Below are 26,017 nucleotides of genomic sequence, written 5' to 3'. Positions count from 1 at the left end.
ATTCTGGACCCTTCCGCAAGCCTTAGCCCCACCCCCTCCGTGCGTCACACCAATCTGCGCTCAGAGCGCGGCAGACGTAAAGCGCTACTTCACCCAATCAGCGAGAAGCACTCGCCGTTCCCCGAGGGGAGGAGGGGGAGCTGCCTCGTTTTCAAAGAGCGGCAGCCAATAGGCGGCCGGCACGCGGGGGCGGGGCTAGCCAATGGGGCGGGCGGTGGCGGAGCGCGGGGGCGGCTGGGAGGCGCGCGGAGCGGGTTGTGACGCAGCTTCCCTCCCCCTCCTGTGAGGCGGCGGCGGCGGCACCCCGGGAGCGGCGAGGCCAGGCCCGGCCCGGCCAGCCCCGCGCTCCCCCTTTTCTTCCGTGGCGCCCGTGGTGAGTACCGGGGGGAAGGGGCGCCGGGGCTTTCGTTCCTGCCCGCCGGAGCCGCGCAACGGTCGCGGAGGCGCCTCGCGGCCTTTGTTCCGTAGCGCTTACTCCGGGAGACCGGGCCGGCCTGAGGCCACGGGCCCCGTGTGGCTGGCTGAGAGGCCCGGGGAGGGCCGCGGGGAAGCGTTCGGCAGGGAGCGAAGCGGGGGAAAGGGGTGTCTGGGGGCCGGGGCGGGTGGGAGCCCGCGGCCGGGCCCCGCTCCGCCCGCCCCTCTTGCTGGGGTCCCGGCGGGGCCGTGAGGAGCCGGTTCCTGCCGCTCCCCGCCCGGCTCTGGGGGCTTTCGGCTGTTTTGGTTTCGCATTCCGGGTTCTGACGGAGGTGCTTACGGGCAAGGGGCAGGAGGGGCTGGTCTGCGCTGGACTGAGCTGGTGGAGGCGGCAGAGCCGGGAAGGCCGGGGGGACTGCGCGGGGGGTACGGCGGGGGGAGCACAGGGGAAGGGCGTCTTGTATACGGGGGAGCCCGGGGTAACGGCGGGCCCGTTTCCGGGGTCTTAACTGCGGTGGGAGTCTGGGGATGTAAACACCAGCCGGCTACGGGGAGAGTTGTTCAAAGTTTTGTTAATGGATTAATCGCGTTTCTCTGGAGGTTTCCGTAATGTCAGTGTAAAACTGTAACTAGAGCCCTTTCCTTCAGGAGCGAGGGGTGGCTCCTCTTCAGCTGGGGATGGTGTCCAGCAGGTGGGAGAGGATGCTGTACAAAAACCCCAACTTCTATTAATCCTGCTCCAGCTCTCCTTCGGTTCTTGGCTGGTGGTGGTGTTCCTGCCGTCAGGGGCTGTGGGTGTGTTTCCATGGGACAGCTCAGGGCACGTTTCACTAGTACAATGTTTCACGCGTGCAGTCGTGAGCCCGTTCTCTCTGTGCGGTGTCCTCCCGCTACTGGCCTGGGCTAAAGGGGCTCTGATGCGTTCATGCCATTGGTGACTGCGTAAAGCCCGAGTTCTGTTGTGGTAGGGACTCACAAATCTGAGTGAAAGAAAGAAAATGAGGGAGGGTGAACTCTTTTAATGACTTCTGTTTTAGAAAATTGTGTTTCAGATTTCTTCTGAAATAGAATTTGGCATGTAACAATCCTCAATATACTGACTTTGAAAAAATCAGTGGCATAAATAGGGGGAACAGTGAAAGAACAGAGGTTTTATGAATTGCAAATAAGATTGAGAGTCAGAAGACTGAGCAAAACTGAAAACTCTGTGGACACTTTGTATCTGGCTTCCAGTGAGACTTGCTTAGGGGCAAAGTGAGCTGAAAAACCCCACAGAAATAGAGAAGAATGTAGCTGAGGTGGGTGTTTAAAGTTCGAGGACTGCATGCACATCAGGTGTCAGGATAAAATTTATCTTACCAATGTAAAAGGATAGGTGGGGTTTTTAAGGCATCCTAGTATGTGGTGTAGTAAAAAGGAGAGTAAATCGTGGAGTACTAGGAGGTGTGGGGGGGTGGATGTTCTTGGAAGCCACATACAGTCGAGCTGGAGCACAAAGGTGGGATTTTGGGGAAGCGAACAGGAGGTGGTTCTGCGTTTTGTCCTGCTATCCAAAGCCAGGTTCTGCTGGAAAACCCAAAGCAGCCTTGGTGCCGCAAAGGCGATGTGCTTACGGAAGAGCTGGGGTGTGTAGGTGGCACGGGTGTTGGGGGGAGAGGGGTTGGGGCTGGGGTGTGTTGTGGGATGCAGCCCGTGGAAGGAATCTGCTGTGTGGCAGGCAGCACGCTCTTCCAGGAGGCAGCTCTAGCCTTAGGGTGTTCTGATAGTTCGTCAGAGCAGCTTTTTCTTTCTTATACCAGAAAGAAAGCACTCTCATATTTAAAGCATTCTTAATGTGTGTAAGGAAGTCCGTAAGGACTTGCACGTGTGAGTGGGAAGATTCTTAACACCACAAAATTGTGACGTACTGCTGTTCTGAATAGTTGAAGATTACCCAAAATATCTTTTTAGTTACTTTTTAATAAAAGTGTCGGATACGGATTTGCTCTTGACTGTTTTAGTCTCCGGTAGTACTGGGGTGGCTGCAGATGTATGGTGGGTAGCTACGGCTGCTAGAAATCTGGATTTGGTTGTTCCCAGAAGGTGGTATGGGGTTTGGGGAAAACAAATACTTAGGGTTTCGTGGACAGGCAGGTAGATTTAGTGGCTTCACTCTGGAGTGGCTGTGCTGGACAGTACACAGGGTATGCGCGTGCTTCCCTTTGGCAAGGGGGATATAAAAGGAGTTGGAATCAGGAAGCTATAGGGAAGCTGTCAAACCTGGGCAGAGGTGAAGGTGGGGTTTTTTAGTTTAATTTAAATTGTTGGCAACCAAATGGAGAATACCTGGTAGGAGTGTATTGCTATCCTGGATTTTGAGCCTCCTGGAAAACCTAAATGGAGTTTAAAAAATGCTGAAATTCTCAAAGTTAGTGTGTCGTAACATAAAAGTGTTATCTTAAAATGATAGTAAGTAGTGCTTTGTAACTATTCTCGGTATGGGCCACGTCTTAGAATTTTCTAAACTTGTTAGTTCTGCCCTGCTGTGAATTAGCTAACACTGCCAACAATGAATTTTTTTCTGGATAATATTGGCTAACAGATGTTAGCCCCAGTACAGAAAAAGACTACAGATTTCTCTGGAGTACAGCTAAGGATCTGGTGGTTTTATTTTAGCTTGGTTGGTTTTGTTGAAAAAAGCTGTAACATTGTGTTTGTATTTGGAGAAGAGGTTGGAGTGAGGTAGTGTTACTACATATATCTGTAGATAAAACCATGAGTGTTGTAAAGGTAAATTGGGCCCCTGCCTAAATGGAGTAGAACTTCACTGACGATTTATAACCAACAACTTCTAAGAAGTTAAGAAAATCCCGGTGCAGCCCCGTGACCAATAAAGGGGAAGCAGGTGGAAGGTGTATTCCTGTAATTCTTGTGCAGCACACTTCCCCTTCTTGCCTTGTTGGCAAATAGAGTTTAACAGAAAATCAGTCACAGAAAATCCTAGGGGTGTCGCAGAAACAGCTGTAGCGAATCCCTCCGCGTTGTCTTGGAGAAGTGCTCCGGTGGGACACTCGTTCAGGCATTGAGATGGCTGAGCAAAACCGAGTTTGTCTTGCCTGGTGTGGATCAAATGTGGTAGAAACAGATGTGGGAAGTGCTGTTAGACATTCTAGAGGGTTTTGTTGAGAACACGTGTATCAGGGGAGTAGTTTCATATATTAGTTTTGTCAGTCTGTAAGACATACAGAAAATCCAGCCATAATTAAGGGTGGGAGGCAGCTTACTTGTGATGTCACAGAAGTATTAGCGTTCTTGTCCCTTTCAGGGCTCTGACAGTGTTTTAAATTGCTTAGTGTGACTTAAACAGCCTGCCATGCATTTTCTGGCATTAAGTACTCAAATTAGATTGCTTACATCAACAGTGATGAAGATGAAAAATGTGTTTTCAAGATAAGCTTTAAAGAAAAGCTGAATTTTTTTTCCAGGTTTGGGGGAAAACCTGATATATCCTGAAAATGTTTAACAAATCCTTTGGAACTCCGTTTGGAGGCAGCACTGGCTTTGGGACAACTTCAACTTTTGGGCAAAGTAAGTAATGCATCCAAACTGACTTTTCTGTACTTAGTTTATTTTTTTCCTCGAGGTGCAGCTACAGGATCAGATGGAGGTGGTGCGTGATGGAATTGGGGGGCTGCTAGGCTGTCCGGGTCCCTGCAGTGATAGGGAGCAGGCTTGTGAATTGGGTCCAGGAGCCCTGGGCTTCTCCACTGACACAAGCTTTTAACTCGGGTAGATACCAGGATTCCACGAACAGTCCTTTTTTAAAAGGAGCGGAAACTCAAATGCTTAGATGAAGGTTGTCTTGCTGGGGATGGGGGGGAGATTCTTTCAGTCAGGACTGAATTTGTTGGGAAGACTTGGAAGGAAAAAGCATGTAATCTGAGGAGTGTCTTCTGGAGATACACAGTGTAAATACCCCAGTGAGTGAGGTTTTAGCCATGAAAGCAGGCTATAAATTGGTGTATATGTTCTGTTTGTTAGGAAGGAAACACAGTAATTCTGTCCGTATTGCTCCTAAAGCAAGGTATGAGAAGAACAACTTCCAGGTGCCATACAGAGTGGTAGAGACCTTGCAGAGGGGTGTCTGTGCATGCTGTAGAAGTGCCTCACTCAAATATCATAGCCTTTTGCTTCAAGAGCTCTGTGCAAGTATTAATTGTACCACTTCGCGTATCCCAGACACGTAGTTGTGCACAAATTTCTTTTTGGAAAGTTAAAAAGGCAGTGTCAGCATTGAGTTTCTAGTGCACATGTTTAGAATATGGTTTCATCTAAACTATGATGCTGATTTTCAGATGCTGGCTTTGGTACTACAAGTGGAGGAGCGTTTGGAACATCAGCCTTTGGGTCGAACAATAATACTGGAGGCCTCTTTGGGAGTACACAGACGAAACCAGGTATTGCTGTGTTATGGTGGTAGTGCAGAATGCAGTCCTGAAGGAAGGATGTTATTAAGAAATAAGAGGGGGGAGTGTAAAATAAAATTTAAAAAAAAAAAGGGGGGGGGGAACCACGCACACAAAAAAACCGACACCCCAACCAAGCAATTGATGATTGCAGACAATTAACAGTCAGTTTCTGTCTTCAGGAGGATTATTTGGTTCGACTACATTTAATCAGCCAGCCACCTCCTCCACAAGCACTGGCTTTGGGTTTGGAACATCAACTGGGACGTCAAATAGCCTGTTTGGAACTACCAGCACTGGGGGAGGCCTCTTCTCATCCCAAAATAATGCCTTTGCACAGAATAAGCCAGCTGGGTTTGGAAGTGAGTAAAACTGCTGTGTCTCTCGAGCATTGCTTATTTTCTTTGATTGAAGAGTGCGTTAGTGTGGGGTTTTGGTGGGTTTTTTTCTCCTGAAGGTTCTAGTGGCGTTATTGTGGTCCACAGTACCCAAGAGTGAGCCTAATAAGCTACAAAATCTGTAGCTGTGATTCTAGCCATGAGTTTTAAAATAAGTTGAAAAAGGTAGTCAGCTGGCATTTTCTGTTGTTAAATACCTTCTGGTGCTGCTTGATTTTAGCTTTTTATTCTGCTGTTTGTAGAGCAGTTATAGTTGGGTTTGCTTCTGGCACTGGAACACTTGAAATGCCTCTTAAACTCTGATGTAGTTCCCCGAAGCAGAAGCAACTGTTTGCAGACCTTTCTGAGAAGAGAAGTACATAATTTGTACACGTGATTTTCTTAGCATCATCAGGAGTAGAATGAAACTGGCTGCTGTGGTTATTGTAGTATTTCCTGGAGTGATGACTTTTGGGCAGTCTTCTACAGCAGAATATTGGTTTCCAGCACTGCTGTAATTTTTTTCTAGTGATTTATTTCATTTCCAAACTGTTTTATAACTTGAATAAAGTATTTGGGTTTAAGTTTTAAAATTAAGGTTTGTTTTAGTACCGATATTTTTATTTTTTTATTTTTTTTAAGACTTTGGAACTAGTACCAGCAGCGGAGGTCTCTTTGGAACCACTAACACTACTTCCAATCCTTTTGGGAGTACATCTGGATCTCTTTTTGGCCCAACTAGTTTTACTGCTGCTCCAACTGGCACGACTATTAAGTTTAATGTAAGTTCTGGTTTTCCTTCTTAATCGAGTCCGTTTACTGTAGGAAGCATTACATTTTGCAGTTATTTGTGTAAAGTACTGTCTTGGTCACTGAGCTGAAAAAACCGAGTGGTTAATATGCAAGTATGTGGTGTTCTGAAATGATTTGAAAACATCCCCTTTAGTGGAACTGTTGCAGCAGAAATAGGACATATAATTAACTAGCCTTTTCTTTATTCTGAATTTGACAAACTTCTCAAACACCAAGGAGTAATGCCATATCTAGACTTGCTAGGTTTACAGCTGTGTTAAAGCTGAAGAGGTAAAGCAGCTCTTAAAATCGAGCCTCCTCGGGAGGGTGGGAAGTGCCACAGAATTCAGGGTGATCAACGCTAAATGCTCACAGCAGTAAGGGTGAACGGGTCAAAATAAATGCGATTATCTCGTAAGTCAGCATGGCTTTGGAAGCGTAAACTGAAATGTGAAGATTGATCCCCTGTGTGTTTTCTGGATGAGTTCCCTTTAAGAAAGGGTTGAATAACGTCTTGAAAGTTGAAAATGGAGGGTGGCTCGTAAAGGAAGCCATCATGGAGATGGGGTAACTGATACCTGCTGGAAAGAGGCATTCTTTTCCCAAATACTTCTTCGTGCAAATCTCTGCTCTCTTCATTTCTAAACTGAGCGGAGTCAACAGACTGAGACTGGGTTATTTTAGGACGTAGGCAGAACTGTGGTGATAACTTGGGCAGTCTGAGGGCCATTAATGTATGCTTTCATAGTACGAGTGAAAAAAGGAGGGAATAACAAAATCCACACGTAGCCAGAGGATTTGTATCACAAATTTAAGTAAACCACTTCTCAAGTGAAGCTGCAAACTGAATTGTGCTGTGTTGCTGGGGTAAATTCCACTATTCATTAACTGAAGGTGCCTCGTCCGTGGATGAGGCCGCGGCTGTACAGATAACAGTAAGGCACTGCTTCAGGTCCTGTGCTAAGTTTAGACTTTAACAGCATCTGCCGAGAGAGTACTAACTGTATTAACGAAAGTCTATCTGGATTTTAAGTTTTATACCTTCGCCTCTTCTCTTGCAGCCACCGACTGGTACAGATACTATGGTAAAATCTGGAGTAAGCACTAACATCAATACCAAGCACCAATGTATTACTGCTATGAAAGAATATGAAAGCAAATCCCTCGAGGTCAGTGAATAAGTGTTCAAACATGCTTACATTGTTTGGCTGTTCGTTAGCGTTGGTTTGGTGGAGCTTTTTTTTGACTGTACTAAATATCTTCTGTGCTCATTAATATGCGTACAACCTTCAGTATCTGCACACTTGCAGAAGAGAGGTGACATTGCGTAAAACACGTAATGTGTTGCCATATTAATTGCATTTGGCTTTAAATGCTTAACACTGCTGGTTTTGAAGAGCTGAAATTCCATCTTGCCCTATACCAGAAGGGTGAGAGATCCTGTTGGGAGCAGTCCTATGCTGCTGAGATAATGGCAGAATCTTGGACAAAACTGAGATGTCTGGGAACATTAGTTTATAGTAAACATTTAACCCTGAAGCCTTTCCAGTCAGGACTCATTTGATACTTCAAAACAGATTTTCCACTCAAAAGATCTGAAAAAGCTCTGAGAAGTAAATTGAAGCCCAAACATGAACTGCAGAGGTACCTCTCAGTTTAGGTCCTGTTTATGGTATCCTTCTTTTTAAAAATGTAGATGTTACAGCTCTTCTTGGTATCTTCGTCCCAGAGTTAGCTTGAGTGCTGTGTGAACATGGTAATGACACTGTTCTGACCTTATCCTGTGTAAAGACAACTGGATTTTCCTTTACTAGGAACTCCGTTTAGAAGACTACCAGGCAAATAGGAAAGGGCCCTCAAATCCTGTAGGAGCAGGAGCAGCCGCGGGCTTGTTTGGGTCTTCTACTGCTACGTCAAGTACAGCAACAGGACTTTTTGGCTCTTCTACTACCAACACAGGCTTTTCATACGGACAGAATAAAACTGCTTTTGGAACCAGTAAGTACTGCCCGTCCCCTGTCGTTCCTGTGACCGGATAAACAAATATTCTGTTAAGCTATTTAAAATTCTGTAATTAAAGATGAGGAAACACTTGTGAGCTCAGAATTTTGCTAGTTGTATTATCAACATTCACTAATCGGGTTCTTTGCTGTAGAAATTTCTATTGACTTAAGGGCTTGCAAACTTCCTCTGCACCCCCCAAGTTTTGCTGGAAGACAGTTCCTTAGAGCATCTGGCTAGTCAGCTAGTTCACACGGTTCAGTGAAACCACCAGGAAATTGCTGATGATCGGTAGGGTGATGGCATCGGTTGGTTAGTGGTGAAGTCAAGATTCTACTTCCACTAATGAGCGAACATAAATTCCCTGGAAATGGCCAACTTAATTTATAGTAGCCTAACTAGATTTTGCCAGGAGCTTTTCTCCACAGTAGATCAGGGTTAGGACGTGGACTTGTTGTATGTTGTGCTGTCCTGGTTTCACACTGTCCATTTTAGCATCCTTGGTCAAAAAGTAAAAGCCAGATATGAAATAACAAACTTACTAAGTGTTTGTGTGTCTGGTAGTTGCAGGTCAGTTGTGCTAACCAGTTGTACCCTTTTGAACTTAGTGTAAAACAAATAGTGCTGAAAAGTTCAAATACAAATTCTGGTTTTACTAGTTTCTACTGCAAACCAAAGGTAAGTAGGTATTTGTATTTGTGGAATTGGAGTGTGAACAGAAGATCAAAATCCTACGGTCTGTAGACTATCTGCTGTAAGAAAGGCCGCACTGTCTTGGATTAGAATTGTCTGTCCTTTGTGATGGGCACTGCTGGGCTTAATCTCTGGGCTTGCTTGAGGACCATGTGGGCTGAGGTGAGCTGCTCTCCTTGAGAAAGATCAGCATCCAGGTGGCCGTATTCCTCTGCTCCTGGTGAAGGACGGCTCATTCACTGCAGGGACTGCCCGCCCTGGCAGCTGTGCTGGCCTTCCTGTATTTCTCCAGCAGTCACCTCCCAAGAAAGCACCTGGTCCTGCAGAGATAGCAGCAGCAGCGATGAGGGGGAGCAAAAGCTTGTGTGTAAACAGCCTTTTTCCATTGGGGAGAAAACAGGAGGAGGTGTTTGAAGTTCAGGTTGAAGTTTCTGCTGTAGTAGTTGTGTGGGTTATAGAACAGAGCCAGTGCGTGAGGCACTGCCTGCCTGCCCATGTCTTGCCCTGTGCGCTCTTCTTGGGCGCTCTTGGTATGGTTTTCTTGGTACAGTGGAGAGCAAACTGACCGTATCGAAGCTGGTATCTTTTTGGTCAGATCTATCTGAGGTAAACTTGCTGGTGATTCTTGGGTGTTATGCTCACACTGACTCCAGGACAAGGAGAACCTGATGAAGTAACTTAATACAAATCATCAGAGTGCAGGTGCCGTGCTGTATTGATGGTGCTGGGTGTTTTGCTGTTCTGTTGAATTGAAGCATCTTTTTTCCTGTTTGATCATGCTGAGTGTGGAAACGTAGTGAGTTTGGATAAATACTTGAGGGTTTTTTAACCAATATGTTTATATGTTGTAGGTACGACTGGCTTTGGAACAGGAACGACAGGGGGTCTTTTTGGTCAGCAATCTCAGACTACAAGTCTGTTTAACAAACCTTTTGGTCAAGCCACAACGACGCAGAACACTGGCTTTTCTTTGGGGAATACCAGCACTCTGGGGCAGCCAAACACCAACACAATGGTAAGAGAAATTCTTTGAACCCTTAAAGGTGTAAGTTGTGGTATAGCTACTCCAGCTGGACACAGGAGGCTGCGATGCAGTGATTTGGATCTTCCTCAAATTGTGGTACAGCTTCATAAAACTAGGATGCAAAGCTTTGAATGCAGCTGTCTGAGCTAGCAACTTCTTGCCAGTCAGGATTATTCATTCATGATAATTGGACAGTGATGCAACTTTTAACAAATAACTTTTCCTATTCCCTTCTTTAAGCAGTCTACTCTCTATCAATTCAAGTATTTCTGATCATGTTCACACAGATAATATAATTCCATTACTAACATTCTGTGATAATTCATTAACAACTCTGTACTTGCTGGTGACTGAGCAGCATTCATGGACTCTTTCGATAGAAAGATGCTATGTAGCTATAACTTGTTGCATAGCTGGGGGCTTTGACTCCAAACAGACCAATTCTTTCTGAATAGGTTGTGACTTCTTCCAGAAAACACTGTGAAATGTTTCTTTTGCATCTCCCTCACTTAGTGATGAGGAAATTCCAATATCCATTGAAGCTTGGAGCATAAATTCTTTGAATTTTTTTTATTTTCTTTTTCTAAGTAATTTCTTGAATAATGACTAAAGCTTCTGAAATGCTTTTCTTCAGTCTTCTTCCCCCAGCAGAAGGGATAATGTTGCAGCATCATTTTATTAACTGACTTTGTGTGTTCATTCTGTTATCATCAGCGCTAGACTTGGAAAAGCATTGCTGCGATATCTTAACCGAGTTCCTGTTTGTAGGGTCTCTTTGGGGTAACCCAGCCCTCGCAGCCTGGAGGCCTTTTTGGAACAGCTGCCAGTACAAACGCTGGTACGGGATTTGGAACCGGAACTGGTCTTTTTGGACAAGCTAACACAGGATTTGGTGTTGGCGGTTCGGTATGTCTGTACCTTAATAATAAAAATATAAAAAGAATTTTTAAAAATGAAAATAAACCCAAATGCCTTGGAGTCCTGTTCCTGGGCAGTGACCTCCACGAAAGCAGCGTTAAGAGTTAAGATGCAAAGATGGTGTGGGTTTGTGTGAACTGAGGGATACAATATAAACATTCATAATAGAACTAGTGTTACAGAAATAATTTTTTCGCAAGTAATGTCTCAAGTAATAAAAGACAGCAAGAGAGACTGAATATCTCACTGCCTACACGCTGCTAGGGATGCCTCAGCGTGGTGTTGAAAATACAGGCATTTAAGTTGTGATGATGACTTAACTGAAAATGAACTTGATTCTTGATAGTCAGTCATTTTGGTTTTGATGGAGTGAAAATCATAGAATTGTTTGGGTTGGAAAAGATCGTTAAGATCGAGTCCAACCGTAGTGCTTGTTTCCAGAAGGTGCTTGCCAAATACTTGCAAGCCACATGCACTAGTAACACACTGCTGTTGGGTGTCTGGGTTGTGTGGCCCACGTTGGGCTTGGCTTTAGTTCTGCTTTCTTGCCTACGGCAAAACACTAATGCAGTTCTTTTCATATCAGCCTGTCAGGTTTCCAAATTCATGTTTTCTTCCTTTCAGACCCTGTTTGGAAACAAGCCTGCTGGATTTGGAACCACCACAACCAGTGCTCCCTCGTTTGGCACAACCACAGGCGGCGGGCTCTTTGGTAACAAACCAACCCTGACTTTAGGAACCAATACAAACACTTCCCTTTTTGGTACATATAAAAAAAGTGGGATTTCAATCACTTAAAACTATACTGCTTATACCACACACCTGGCGGCAGAATATCGCATACTAAATGATTATGAATGTTAAAATTCTCAGGTAAGCCATGCTCCTGATGCACATTGCTGCAGGGAAACATCCTGACTGCTGTTTTATACCTTTCCTCTTGGGGGTACTCCCTGATGCAAGAAGGTTAAGTAAAAGTACCACTCTTTCAGTGAGTGCTTAAGAATGAGTGTAACCTGGCATTGCAAACTATTGAAATCAAAGAATTCAGAAACCATCGAGGTTTGTTAAGAGGCTGTAAATGTGCTTTGGTTGCAAAGGAGTGCTGAAGGACATAGGGTAAAGCCAGTGATTCTGTACCTTGATGGCAGGTATAAGTGCACTGGAGTGAGGGTAAAATGAAACAGGTTCCAGTTTAGCTGGTAGTTGTTGTTGTCCTTTGTGATGTGAAGGATCACAGTCCTGAAGAACTGGGTCTTGTGTTAATGTTGGCCTCTGACAGGAATGTTAGAGAGCTGGTGTTGAATGAGTGTGTGATTGAGCAGGAGAAATGCGTGGTGATAGCTCAAGTAAATGAGTCTTCCTTCATGGGACTTCTGTTGAAAACTGCTTGCTTTGGTTGGGGCTTTTTATTGCATTGGCAATAAAGCCCAAAATGCAGTTAACCTGCCAGCATAAGACAGAGGGAAGAACTTGTCAAGCTCTTAGACTGCCAGGGCAGCACCGCAGCAAGTACAGTTCCATTGTGGTGACTGGCCTTGGGCAAATTGTTACCACGGTAGTCATGAAAGTTGCTTCCAAGTCCCTTCTTCTACTGTTCTCCAAGATCTTCATAGCCACATCAGTTAGCATGTTGACACTGCTTGGTAGTGAGCAATAGTGACTATTAAAATAATAAGTAGCACATGTTTTTCATTTGCCTGTGTTACTTGCAGTGGCGCAGTTTGTAGGAAAAATGGAGTTTGATTCTGGGGTGTGTCTGGTGCTGGTCCATGGTGACAGTTTTCTAGTTTAATTCTGTCCTTGCATACTAACCAACCATAGGATGGTTTCACAATCTTCAGTTTAAGAACTAATCTCTCTAATGTTAGATTTGGATTATACGTAGTTGCACTTAGAGATGTGTCTTGGACTGCGTGCTTGTACGAATTGGAGTTGTTACCTGCTTTGTTGGTAAGAATCAGAGAAGTACGTGTGTGGTATGAACAGTATAAAATGGGATTTGTTCCTTCCAGGCAGTTGATGAAACTTCACACGCTTTATTCTGTTGCCAGATACAGCACCATCATGTCCATTCTGGCTTTCAGTAATGCTTTGAAGTTTGTAACAAATTGAAAAGCTTAAGAAGGCAAAACAGTATTTTTCTGTAGTGATGTTTTCAGTATTATGTTCGTAATTCAAATATGTTTTTACCATTGGAAGCTCCTTCTTGCTGCTTGACAGTTTAACTTGCCTTGTTGGAAACTGTGTGAAATTTGACCATAACTGTGGCAGGTCTGCCTTTGAGCCAGTGATGCTTATTTATTTAAATATATGTCTTTAATTTCATCTCTGATAGTGTTAGATTAACGAGGTACTGCTTCTGTTCTTGAAGGTTTTGGTGCCAGCAATGCCGGAAATAGTTTGTTTGGAAATAAACCTGCAACTGGGACCCTGGGAACTGGACTAGGAACAGGGTTTGGAACAGGTGAACATTTTACCAGCTTATTTCATGTCAGTCTGAGCGTAGTCCTCAAACTTCAGTGATGATACAGCCTTGGTATTACTTGCTAATGCTAACGTAGAAGGCTGTAGATGTTCTAGCTTGAAGCCATGACTCTGTCTCAAATCAGAACCATGTAGAGCTTGCTAACACAGTGCTGAGTAACCTTTGAGAAATTGTAGGCAGTGTTGCTTACAGTCATGGCTAATGGCTCAGAAAACTGGTGGTATCCTCTGTGGTCGAAGCCTCTGGGCTGATCACATGAGTCTTGAGTGTCCTGTAGCATTCACAAACATGTTGAATGTTTCTTCCAGTTTAATAAATAATTGATTCTTTGTTGTGGGATGAATTGGCTTGTCATTTTGTCATAGTCTTGCAGTAAATGACTGTCATATCTCCTGCCACAGCTCTTGGGGCAGGACAGACTTCTTTATTTGGAAACACCCAGCCTAAACTTGGTGGAACACTAGGAACAGGAGCGTTTGGAGCACCGGGATTCAATACGTCAACGGCTACTCTGGGCTTTGGAGCCCCTCAGCCTGCTGTAGGTAAGTGTACGTTAACCTGAATTTAATTGCTGCTTCCTCCTTTGTTTTGGATGTGCCTAAACATAGGAGCATGTCCCACCCAAATGCTTTGGAGGGAAAAAAGATGTTAGAGCGTCTATTTGAGGCCAGTTCTGTTCTCGGTAGCAGTGGAGACCATCTTAATGACTTTTTTGTGCTAATTATATGTATTTATTTTTTTTTTAAAGTAATTCAGAGTTGCTCAACACTACTAATAGTTGCAGCTATTTTAGAGCTTTGTCTTCAAGATTACTAACATGTTTCCCATCATTGAGTTTGGGGCAGCAACAGTAGGTGCTTACAGAAAAAAAGGGCAATGTAGTGTTAGCTGCTTCAGTATTTGCTGACAGGACAGCTAGAGGGACTTAACTGGCAGGTATGTTGTGCCATCGGTGAAATGAACGGTCTTTAGCTTCAGGCACTTGCCACTACCATTTGGTAAGTTAAAATGTCTACAACTTCTAGTAGTGTTCACCCATTCAGCAGATCTGAGCACTTGAAAGGAACAGCATACGTACCTCATACTCTAGCCCTCTGAGGCTGTGATTTCAGGAATATTATTTTAAACTTGAGGCAGAGGGACAACACCACACACATGGCACACGACACTGTGCAGAAGACAGGCCCAAGAAAGCAGGTTGATATTCAGGGATCACCTCCTCCAAGCTGAGGAGACCTGACACACACACACACCCCCTGCCCTTGGAAAACATTTCAGAAGTCGGATGTGTTAGTTAAAGGTTTTGGCAGGCCAGGCTCATTCTACTGATATGTAGTGCTCTGTGCCCTCAGCTTTTCACCAATAAAGACTTACTGAATGTGGTTGCAAATTCTAATGAAGGACTAGAATCTGATTCTTCCTTCAGACTGCTGCAGCAATGGTGACCGAAGAGCAGGGGAAAGGAATACTGAAGTCTGTATAGAAATCTGCATTCCTGTGTAGAGATTCTCTAATTGGAAAGATGTCTTCTCTACCTACCTTGGTTCTATTAGTAAAACTGTTAAGAACACCACAATTTTTTACTTTTATAGCACTGACAGACCCAAATGCATCAGCTGCCCAGCAAGCCGTTCTTCAGCAGCATCTCAATAGCTTGACTTACTCACCGTTTGGAGACTCTCCGCTCTTCAGAAACCCCATGTTAGACCCAAAGAAGAAAGAAGAGGTAAGTGCACGTAAATGTTAAACTCACTTTCTGGATAAGATTTGAAATTACTTTAATTTGCGTTTTCTGCTCACTATCTTCACTTAAGTCCGCAATGAGCAGCAAAATAAGTTGCCATCTGTATACTCATTCTGGCACAGTGCTTTTATATGCTCTCCAGGACGCAAACTGCTTATACTGTGGCTTTGTTTACTGCTTCTGACTGCATCAGAGCCTTGGCTTTGGAGTTCTTGTGCTCACTGCTGCTAACTGAGAATAAAGATGGGTAATTGTCTATACTTGGAATATTTCTAGTGTTTGCCTTAAGCTTTACTTACGACAGTCTCTTGCCCTGTTGATTTGTTTTAAGACAACAAAACAAACAGACTGAAAAGTATTAAGGGATGTCATAAACAGCTGCTGACCTCAGCAAATTGCAGGAGCTGGGGATTCCTGGTGGTCTGCTTCCCAGGCTGATGGATGCGGCTGTTGTGTTCCTGTTTGCAGGCAGAACCAGTTGTGAGGCTGAGCGTGTAACCCTGATGCACACGCACAGAGTGCGCTGACACAGCTGCCTGCGCAGCCACAGACAAGGCACTGCCTTTGGCGTAACACTGCCAGGCCTCCCGTAAAACATGAGGATATACAGCCAAGTCCCCTTCCTCCTCTTTGGCGGATGAGGATTGAAGTTCCCTAGTGAAAGCACACGTGGTCGCACTCCCCAAGCTCACCGCACACTCATGGATCCCTCAGCGTTAGCATGGCCCCTCTGTCCATCCCAGAGCCCTGCCCAGATCTTGAGCCCTCTACCCACTCCACAGCGCAGGCAGGTCCAGCTTGATGCTTGCTGCAAAAGATGCACGCGCTCACACGCTCATTTCACAGGCACCCTGTACACACAGATCCCTCAATATCACACGAATCCCCTGCCCCTCCGATATCCCTGTCAGGATCCAGGGCCTCCTACTTGTGGGCTTGTCCAGCTTGAAGCTTGCTAGTGAATTACACACACACACACCCCTGCACACATGAGGTTTGGGGATGATGCAGGGGCTCTGCCTGTCCCCCACTGCCAGCAGCTGTCACCAGGCATAGGGGCCAGCGAGCTGTGGTCTTGTTCCGGTGGATGTGGCTGAGACCTTTGCTCTCCTTAGTCCCCCCCACCAGTAGCTAGCCCTGGGACACACACTGGTCCCATGGCAGGGGAGACACCCTCCTCTGCTCCGGATGCTGAGAGGCTTTCCCTCGCTCTGGCTGCTGGGTGCCCGCATCCCTGGTCTGACTCCGGTACCTCTCCCCACGTTCACTCAGCCTGGACAGGAGGTCGGGGTTGACCCTCTCCAAAGCTGTGCCCGTAGTTTCTTAATGGCCCATCAGTGAGTGAGTGGAGACTTCTGGTCTTTGGCATTGTTTCCGTTACCTGCTGTCAATCAGCTTTGTGTCTCTGGCTTTATTTATTACTTCCCCTTTCGTACTTTGCTCAGGGTCCTGGAGTGGATAGCCTTAACAACACCAGGCGCTCTCGCTCTCCACAAACCCTCACAGTAAGTGATATGAAAATTCCAACTCTACATCTTACTGTTTCAGAGGCTGAAACCAACTAACCCAGCAGCTCAGAAGGCCTTAACAACACCCACCCACTACAAACTGACTCCACGTCCAGCGACCAGAGTGCGACCAAAAGCTTTGCAGTCAGCTGGCTCTGCTAAATCTCATCTCTTTGATGGTCTTGATGATGACGAGCCATCCCTATCCAATGGTGCATTCATGCCAAAGTAAGTTTTTCTTTTTTATATTTTGGAGGAAGGAGGTGGTGCAAGAATCTTCTGATCAGATTCAGTGCACTGCTGTATAGTGTCCTAAATTCCATGACTGTTTTCTGACCTGGTTCAAATCTGAATAGCAATAACATATTTTCTGTAAAACCCGAATAGAACTGTTTTCTGTAGAGGAGAGATAAATGTTCAGCTTAAACTGTTATGGCCAAATAAGCTGTAAAATGAGGTCATCCCATGAGTAGAGCAAAGCTCCTATAATGTCAGTGAGGAGTATTACGAAGAAAGCTTGTACAGTGTAATACTTCCTGCTTCTGAAGTACAAGTGTTACTAGGTTTGCTAATGCAGTCAGTATGAAGACAGAGTCCTGACATTTTCATAGCCCAGCACTGATTGTATTTCAGAGACAGATGCTTCTGTGAGAAATTAATAATGATGCTGGGGATCTACCCTGCTGAAGCTTTTAGTTTCAGTCTTTGAGAGCATCAGTGGCAATCAAGTTGAAAAGGGGTTTGGAAAGCTTTGGAGCTCAGTTAAAAGCAAACAACAAAAAAATTCGGAGAAAGATGCATCAGTCATTGAAAGTCCCTCTAAGCACAGGGGGGTTAAAAACATTCTGTAATTTTTGTGAACTTGGTTTGTCTTTAAGCCTGGCCCATCTATTAACTTCCTGGGGAGAGAGCTGAGCATGGAATTACTTAGTGTTCTATTGAAAACCACTGAATGAACAAAAGATCAGAACAAAGGGGTACTTAGACTTCTCTGAGTGTAATTGGGGTGGATATTCAGTGATGTTCAGGCAGCAAGCCCTAGCCTGGCATCGATTTGCTCCTAACGTGACCCTGGAGTGAAGAAGAACCTGCATCTGTGGGCCAGACTTTTTATGCAGGGTGCTGTGCTTCAGCTGGAAGAGCTTTGTTTTGTATAGCAGATAATGCTGTGGCTTAGTGAACTTGGGTTTTGAAGCTTTCAATGACTTGTGCTTTGTACACTTACTTGTAAACCAAAGCCTTGAATGGAATCCCAAAAGAGGTTTTAGTACCTTAGCTACTGCAGGGCTCTTACAGAAGACTTCATGTGTCCTGAGTGTAGGAACAGGTTTTATACAGCTGTTCCTCATCCCTGAAACACAGGAATTAAGCATGAAACATATAGTTATGCAGTCGATATATCCAAATTTCACTTTGGTGGTGATTTTTTTTTTTTAGGAAGAGCATCAAAAAGTTGGTTTTGAAGAATCTCAACAGTAGCAATCTGTTCTCACCCGTCAATCGTGAAAATGAAGACCTGGCTTCTCCATCGGAGTATCCAGAGAATGGAGATCGGTATGTTGATTCATCGTGAAGGTGTTTATACTTAAGAGAAATGAAAACTGGTTATGCCTGTCTCTAAATTATTATTAATAGAATACGTAGTTATTTTCAGGGATGTCATCTTACCTGTTTGTTGGAAGCAGGTTGACCTATTAAGAGATTAATTTCCTCTTAAACTAGCCTTATGTTCTTCCTGTGTGGTCACATACCAATTAATTCCATCCAAAATCAGGAGTTCAGAAAGGAGCAACTTCTTTTTTGGCTATGTGTCGCTTCATTCCCTGTAGCAAGAAACTAGGCCACTTCTTGAGGAGATAAAGCTGACCCTGAGGTGAGAACAACCTCTCTGTCTGTTTAGTCCTCGATAATGTGGGAGCTGCAGGGAAGTTCCCCTGATCCAAACGTCTCATAGTAGGAATGTGTTTTCTACATGTTAAAATGAGGAATCTCTATGGCCATCTCTTCCCCCCCCATAAGCTTACGTACCTACTTCCTCTAAAAATCAGCCATATTTCAGATGAACTCCCGAGGTTTTTTTAATCTGAGAAAAATTCCTGACCAGCTCAATGTTTTGATTTTATTTAAAGCTACTAGACGTAAGAACTGATAATGGGAGTGGGAAGCCTTGTTTCCGATCACCAAAGTCCTGACCTGGACAGCCCATAATGGGGCAGAGGCATTTGTTAGCTGTGTTGGCAGCTCTCTGAAGCTGGTGTCTTGGAGTGACTGTCGCAATAGTGTTCTCAAATTTGGTTTGATCACAGTTCCTGCAAGACTTACTCATCCCATTCTTCTAAACCAGTGTGCATTCTGGGCGCAAAAGTCTGTAACAGCCTGGTTCACAAATCTTTGAATCTTTCAGGTGGGAAGTGACCTTAGGAGGTCTCTGTTCCTCCAGCAGTCTCAAGACTGAATTCAGACCTGGTTGTTGTGGACTTTGTCCACTTGGGAGTCTCAAACCTCCATGGATGGAGATTCTGTAGCCTCTCTGCATCGCTGTTCCAGTGCTTGACTGTCCTCATTGATTTCCCTGCTTTTATTTGACCATTGCTTCTCCTCCTTCTGCTGCACATATCTGGAGAGCCTGAATTTTGTCATGGGTCTTGGAAGGCTGCTATTGCACCCTGCTGCAAGTCTTTTCTCCAGGCCAAGCAACCCATTTCACTTGAGCTCTCCTCACAGGCTTTAGTCCCCAGAGCATCTTGACACCCCTCTCCTAATCTTATCACTGTCTGTCTTGTAGTGGGAGCCCCAGATTAGACGCAGAATGACAGAGGCCGTCTAGCAAGGGCAGAGCGAAGGAGAATCACTTCCCTCAGTCTGCTGACTCTGCAGTTCATGTGGTGGTCCCGTTTGATTTTTATCTGAAAAGACACCAATTTCTAATGTTGATGTAAGTCCCTTAGAACTGAATAATTCAACTGTATTCTTCATTTCTTCAGGTTCTTCTTGTCGGTACCTCCTGATGAAAACCACAGGCAAGATGGTGAGCGAGAGGAGGAGGAGGAGGATCATCATGAAGTGACTAGGTTTTACACTAACCCCATTGCCAAGCCCATCCCACAGACCCCAGAGAACACTGTGCACAAACACCAGAACAGTGTGGACGATACCATTGTGGCTCTGAATATGCGGGTGGCCTTGCGAAATGGTCTGGAAGGCAGCAGCGAAGATGCCTCGTTTCATGATGATTCCCTTCAGGATGAGCGTGAAGAGGAGCCTGAAACTGTGCACCACCTGCACCCTGCAGGTTAGAATTTGTGTGTGGAGGCAGGAGACGTGTAGTTCCTGCCAGTGCTTTATGCACACTTCATTAACATTCTCGTTTGCCAGTTTAGACCCTTGGCTTTTTCTCTCTTCTTCCCCTTCTTTCTCTGCTCTTTTCTTCAGAATGCAAATCTTGCTCTTCAGTCTCTTACCTAGTGCAGAATTTTTTTCTGCTGAGTTGCTGAGCAGTGAAATTTCATCGCCCAAGTTTATATTAGATTGAGGTGGTGAGATGTGTGAGAGAGAAAGAGGAGGACCCAATCTGTAATTGATCTGTGGTAGTAGACAGAGTTGTCTGTCATTCAGGAGCAAGACCTTAGAGTTACAAATCTAATGCTTGGTAGTTACCAACATGCAAACCACATTGTAGAATTTACTGGGCAAGGAATGGACCATAGAGTGTGGTTGTGTCTCTGTAGACCCATCGTGTGTGTGTTTTCAGCACTCCCTATTCTGGTCTCAGGGTTTAGTAAAACTGAAAAAGAAGTGTGAAAACATGATGAGAGATCTTGAGTACCATTCCCTTACTAAGAGTTTGTAGCTGGTGAAGAGGTAAGGGTCTGTGTTAGGTTTTCAAACTCATGGGTGATCTGGAGAAGATGAAGGGGAGAAGATTTGTTCATCCTCCCAGGTAAGATGTGGCATCTGATGAAGTTGCAGGTGACATGTTCAAAAGAAACATCTTCAGAAGTCCTAATGGTGGCTTCTACAACCCAAGAAGTTGTACATGCTTTTGTGGATTTTAAAGATCATTAGACAAAATAATAGATGAGAACGCATTGGAGGCTGTTAAATATAAAAGATGCTGACTCTTAGTCAGCAGGTGTCTGCGCTTCCAAACTGTTAAAGCTAGGAGAGTGTTTCTGTCAAGTGTTGCTGCATGTGTTCGCATTTTTCTCCTTAGCTACACATCTGCCACTGATCTCTGACAACAGATCGCTAGGCTGGTAGAACCTGGCATGGCAATTGTCTTACATTTGCTATGAGGGCTGTGGAATTAAGGTGTTCTGATTTCTCCACTTGCTTCTGTTACTCTGATTCTTGGTTTGTTTGGGACCTTCAGTTGTTCAGGCTTGCAAAAGAAATGGAGTGAAACTCCTGAAATGCCAAAGTTGACAACTTGCTGTCAGCCCAGTTCTCAGCAAGGTTTCTGTTGTAGGAATTGTTCTAACGAGAGCTGGCTATTACACCATCCCGTCCATGGAGGAGCTGGCGAGATTCACCAATGACAGAAATGAATGTATTGTGACAGACTTCACTATAGGCCGCAAAGGTGAGCACGTGCGGCTTTTCTCGTTGCTTACAGTTGAACCAGGGATTTTAAAGCTATGGAAACAGAATCTGAGTTCTGTGCCCTCGGCAGGATTGTAAACAGTACAAACAGTACCCTTGCATCGTGAACGAGGCTTGTCATCTTTCAGATTGGTAGCTCTCGCAGCCTGTGGTATGGGATGACTTGAGAAACTTGAAAGGAACAAAAGTGCCTGTAGCTTCTAAGACACTTGCTGTCCTTAAATGTAAAGATTGGAAAATCCAAACCCCCTGGAGCATTGATGCAAAACGAGTCATCATTGCTTCCATCTTAGCTGCTGCCTACGCTGGAGCTGACTGAGCTCTAGTGAAAAGCCTGCAGCCAAACTGTATGCTTTACTGCTTTTATTTAGGAAAAAAAATTCATATGGTTTAATGCTATTTTTAAAACACTTTTTCTAAATGTGCTATAAAGCTGAGGATGCACTTAATATTTGTGTTGCAATACGAATAGCCAAGCAATAATGAAAAAGAATTTTTTTCTGCAAAAGAATTGGCTATAAAAAAGTTGGTAACACATCTTCGGTATTTTCACACTGGGAAGGAGTTGTCAGTTGTATGTTGTTCTGGAGGCATGACGACTAGGTGATAAGGTGGGGAAAGGAGGAGTGGAGCCAGAACGTAGGTTCTGTGGCATGCGATTTTTCCATGGACAAATTGTGATGTTTCGGTTTTTGTTTTGCAGGTTATGGATCAATTTACTTTGAAGGAGAAGTAAATCTAACTAATTTAAATCTGGATGACATTGTACATATCCGTAGAAAAGAAGTTATTGTTTACCCTGATGATGAAAGAAAACCACCTATTGGTGAAGGTTTAAATAGGTAACTTATAAATATGTACTGTGTGGGGACAGTGGTAGTAAAGATGTTTGTTACAAAATTGACAGCCTGGTGTGTTCCTGGGCAGCTACCAGGAAATCTAAACCTGTGGTGTGCATTCAGATCGCAGCATCATACAGTTACTAGATACTTGCAAGTTTCTGAGCCAGAAATTGAGTTTAAAAGTTGGTTTGAGCCCACATGTTCAATTCTCAGCTCGTGTACCTTAACAGCTTTGCCTCAAAACCTTGTTGCCTCTTACGCTTTTGCCTGCTTTTAACAGACGAGCTGAAGTTACCTTAGATGGAGTCTGGCCTACAGATAAAACATCTCGTTGCCTGATAAAAAGCCCCGAACGCCTGGCAGAGATGAATTACGAAGGTAGACTGGAGTCTGTATCTCGGAAGCAGGGCGCTCGATTCAAGGAATACCGCCCCGAGACCGGATCTTGGGTGTTTAAGGTAATGTTGGCTTTCTGGTTGTAGAGTGACTTACAAGGATATCGGAAGCAATCTGAAGTTAGAATCTCCTGAAATGTTTCTTCCAAGGTGTAACATATTTGCCTGTCTCATTACACAGGTGGCACACTTTTCCAAGTATGGCTTACAAGATTCGGATGAGGAAGAGGAAGAGCATCCTTCGAAAGTGGACACAAAGAAGTTAAAAACTACGCCAGTGCCGCCCCAAGGGCATCTGCCGCCCCAGCAAATGACCCTAAATGGCAAGCCAACACCCCCGTCTCAGGTAGAAGGAGGACAGTGACTAAAAGGGAATTCGTAAAACGAAATGTGAAGAATAGCTGGTGCCTAGGGAGGGGGTGTTGAAGTAACAAGTAGCCTGGAAACCGAAGAGCAAAACCTTACACAAACTTGCACAAACTCAGTAGCTCTTCTGACCTCTTGATGAGTGTTTGCATGTTCTTTTTCGTTAAGATACTTGACATTTCGTACAGAGGATGTGTGGGATGGGAAGGCTTTAAACCCTTGTCTCTTGTTTCAATTCTGCTCTAGATTGAGTTTGGCATATTTGCACCACTTAAGGAAGAAACCCTGTTTTTGTGAATATTGGATATATGCTATATAATTATAATGCCTTGTGCTGCCTGCCTTGAGAATGATTTTGTGCATTAAGTTGACCGTCATTTAGTATGCAAGACTGTATGCTTTATATTTTAAGAATGTGCTCTATTTTTATTAAAATTACTTTTTTAAGGCTGGTTATATGCTGGATTTTTAAGTGTATTTGGGTTGGATGTGACTGCTTCTAAAGCTTTGTAAACATCCTCAGTGGTATGCCTCTGTCTGACACAGAGAGGGCAGTGTTCTTTCCAGTTCATTGGTAACCCCTTATGGTCCAATGTTAACTTCATTTTTTAAAAAAAATCCTTTTACATGGGTTTAAAGGTTAGTCTAATTGCAGCTGATACACTTGTGTTTTCCAAATGTAATTAATATTGGTATTGTCAAGCTAAATTAAGAGCTGCTTCGTTGTGGGTGAAAAACCAGCCCATTTGGAAGGTATCCTGGCATTGATGGGATTGAACATACTCTTTATGCCAGGCATTAATGGTAAATGTTTGTGAGCTACCTGTAGCTTTTTGGAGTAACTTGTCATAAAACAGAAAGCAAGTGCAGAGAGCAGATTTTTTTATATCTTTTTCTCTCCCCAAACTGGGTTCTTGTTTGCCTAGCTGTGGAAGCCATCCTTCAGCAGTTGGGGGGCGCAGGAGGGCTGCGCAGGGGGTGTTTAGCAGTTGGGTAGGACATCCTGAGAGGTTGTGTTGCTGTGCTTAAGCAGGCTTTCTGTTTTACCCTTGGGTAATCTGTGACTGCGGTGAAAGGTGATCTCTGAGCTCGCAGCTCTGAGGTGTGCACAGTGTGCCGAGGTACTGCCTGGTGCGCAGCCAGTGTTTGTGATGTGCCGTAGCATGGGGGAGCAGAGGAGGAGAGTTTTATTTCTGGTCTTGGAAGTCAAAGCATGACAAACAGCTTAAGAGGCAGTACTGTCAAATAGGCTGAACGCTTTTTTCTTTTGGGATTTTGGGGGGTTTTTTGTGCTGGGGCTAATCCTTTCAAAACCAAGAGACATTCTAGCAGCGCTTCTCTTTGGCCATTGGCTTTGGGTGATGTAGAGCCCTTCTGGAGAAGGCTCTGCTCCTACCGTCAGGAGATACAGCAAATCACACTTACCATTGCTTGTGTAAAAGAACGATTTCATTACTTCTGTAGTAGGAAAACATTAAATCAATGGGAATTGCTTTTAATCTTAGTCTGTGATATAGTTAGAGCCTCTGTAGAAACGCCACACTACTGTAGTGGTGAATGAAGTGAGCTTCTATGGATTCTGGCGTCAGAGTGTCCCAAAGTAGTGTAGAGGTGCTGCTTTATTGCTCCTCCTGGCTCCTTGGCTAATTAACAGCTGCTAGTTCATTCTGCTCTTGTAAAGTACATTCCTTAAATATTTGCATTTTATTTGAGATGAAGACGTGGCTGTCAAACAGACTTGCCTGCCTGTACCACCTTTCAGCTTTCCTTCTTGCTTCTTGTTTGGATTAATGGGGACCAGAACTGATGTTTTAGGCAGCCAAAAATATTGGGAACATGTGTGACTTATTCAGGCCTGTCTTACAGATTCAAATCTATTTAGCAAAAACACGTCCAGGTTAATTAAGCTCTTTGACTTGCATACCATTAACTAAGGGTTTTTTTTTCTGAAAATAGGAAAAACATCTAGCTTCATTTCCCAGATCTGAGAAACAACATAGCGTGGCTTAAAAACTTGCCAAACTCTTGGTGTGTAAAGTATCCGCAAATAGTCTTCTTTGGTCTGTAGGAAGCATTTAGGATCTAGATTTGGGTGGGGGTTTTTTTCTTCCCTCACCAGCTTAAATATTTATGAATTTATTAATGTTTCAAGGTCCACAGGAAATAGTTACACCAGGGACCTGACTGCATTAAAGCACAATGAAGGGAGTAGTGAAACTTTTGTGTTTGTAACCATATTTGACTTGTAAATCTGTTCCGTATACTCAGATACCACTGGCGAAGGCTCTTCCCATGTCTGCCATTAAGTTCTATCTTTACAGACCCCCTTGGCTCATTTTATCTGCCTCATCTGATAACCTTCATCGCATTTCTTGCCTGATTCTAATGAGCTAAGCAGTAGCCATTTGAATATGCTCTTAAATTCCTGAGCATGATTTCCAGTGCACTGCCACAGTTTCCTTCCTCATATATATGCGTCGCTCCAGAGCATTGCTTCAGCAGTCTGCATGTGTAAGCTGTAAGCATCAATCTTTCACAGGACACTCGGATTAAGCCACCGAGGATGGTTAGACTGGAGCAAAACCAGTGCACTGGAGCCCAGGTTTGGGGTTAGAGCCCCCCCGGGAACTGCCTGAAGGCCATTCAGCTAGCGTGGCACAGACTGTCACCACAGTCAGCAAGTGGGGCAGAACTAGAGGCAGTGGCAGTGGTCAGAGTTAATTTCTGATGTCCTGGCCCTGCCTGGAGCGTGAGTCTATGTTGTCTTAAGTGATTGATGGTCTGTGGACGTCACCTCGGGCTCATCACAAAGGGGGTGCCATGTGATTGCCCTCCGAAAAATCATAAAATTAACTCTTCCTCCTGCTTTGGACTAGCAGTAGAGATGACAAATGTAGCTGCAGATTCAAAGAGAACCACTGTATTTAACTTTCTAATTGCTGATGTGCTAGCACTAAGTAGAATATCATTGGGAAAACCCTACAACTTTCCAGTCCAATGACAGTTGTGTCCTGGCTTAAAAAAAAAAGGGGGTAATTAGACACATGTGTGCGCACACCCCCCTGTGCCCCAGTCTTACGTTATCTTGAAGGGGCTCGTGTCCGCTTACACCTTCTATTAAGTTCGTTGTACAATATAGACTCTGTGGTTTTAATTTGTGCTACATCACAGCTGGGGAGCAGGTATTACAGTGACTCCTGCTCACCAACCACCAGTGGTACCACACATTAATGCTGGAGAATCACTACTTGTAAACTGATTCCTCAGTCATCTAAAATGTTCCAGGCTGAACTTAGGCACCAGAAACTTTTCTTCGTGTGACAGCATTTTGAGGGAGAAGGGGAGAAAGACAGGATGTGCAAAACTCTCTTCCTTTTGGTTGGTCGCATGAAAGATGGAAAGCTGAAG

At 44.4% G+C, this 26,017-nt stretch overlaps 1 protein-coding gene across 2 annotated transcripts in view; it reads left to right on the top strand.

The window, feature by feature from the left end:
* Positions 1-236: 236 nt before the first annotated feature.
* The window catches only part of NUP98 (nucleoporin 98 and 96 precursor), a 39,338-nt gene continuing 13,557 nt past the window's right edge, over positions 237-26,017 (top strand). The window contains exons 1-20 of one of the 2 annotated variants that reach the window (XM_075742707.1): positions 237-373; positions 3,879-3,981; positions 4,749-4,850; positions 5,042-5,221; positions 5,879-6,018; positions 7,090-7,197; positions 7,843-8,026; positions 9,574-9,737; positions 10,515-10,652; positions 11,289-11,376; positions 13,039-13,131; positions 13,554-13,694; positions 14,745-14,878; positions 16,445-16,632; positions 17,842-17,958; positions 19,389-19,696; positions 20,873-20,986; positions 21,710-21,848; positions 22,129-22,306; positions 22,425-22,589. In XM_075742707.1, the coding sequence (XP_075598822.1) occupies positions 3,909-3,981; positions 4,749-4,850; positions 5,042-5,221; positions 5,879-6,018; positions 7,090-7,197; positions 7,843-8,026; positions 9,574-9,737; positions 10,515-10,652; positions 11,289-11,376; positions 13,039-13,131; positions 13,554-13,694; positions 14,745-14,878; positions 16,445-16,632; positions 17,842-17,958; positions 19,389-19,696; positions 20,873-20,986; positions 21,710-21,848; positions 22,129-22,306; positions 22,425-22,589 (2,754 nt within the window). In that variant the 5' untranslated portion in view covers positions 237-373; positions 3,879-3,908. Of the gene's footprint in view, positions 374-3,878; positions 3,982-4,748; positions 4,851-5,041; positions 5,222-5,878; positions 6,019-7,089; positions 7,198-7,842; positions 8,027-9,573; positions 9,738-10,514; positions 10,653-11,288; positions 11,428-13,038; positions 13,132-13,553; positions 13,695-14,744; positions 14,879-16,444; positions 16,633-17,841; positions 17,959-19,388; positions 19,697-20,872; positions 20,987-21,709; positions 21,849-22,128; positions 22,307-22,424; positions 22,590-26,017 lie in introns of both variants that reach the window. The other variant, XM_075742706.1, reaches the window with a different exon arrangement.

Source organism: Balearica regulorum, chromosome 1 (assembly GCF_011004875.1).
Source record: "Balearica regulorum gibbericeps isolate bBalReg1 chromosome 1, bBalReg1.pri, whole genome shotgun sequence".
NCBI classification, from domain to species: Eukaryota; Metazoa; Chordata; class Aves; order Gruiformes; family Gruidae; genus Balearica; species Balearica regulorum.
Note: the sequence above shows the minus strand (reverse complement) of the source record. Positions and strands in the feature narration are given on the sequence as shown.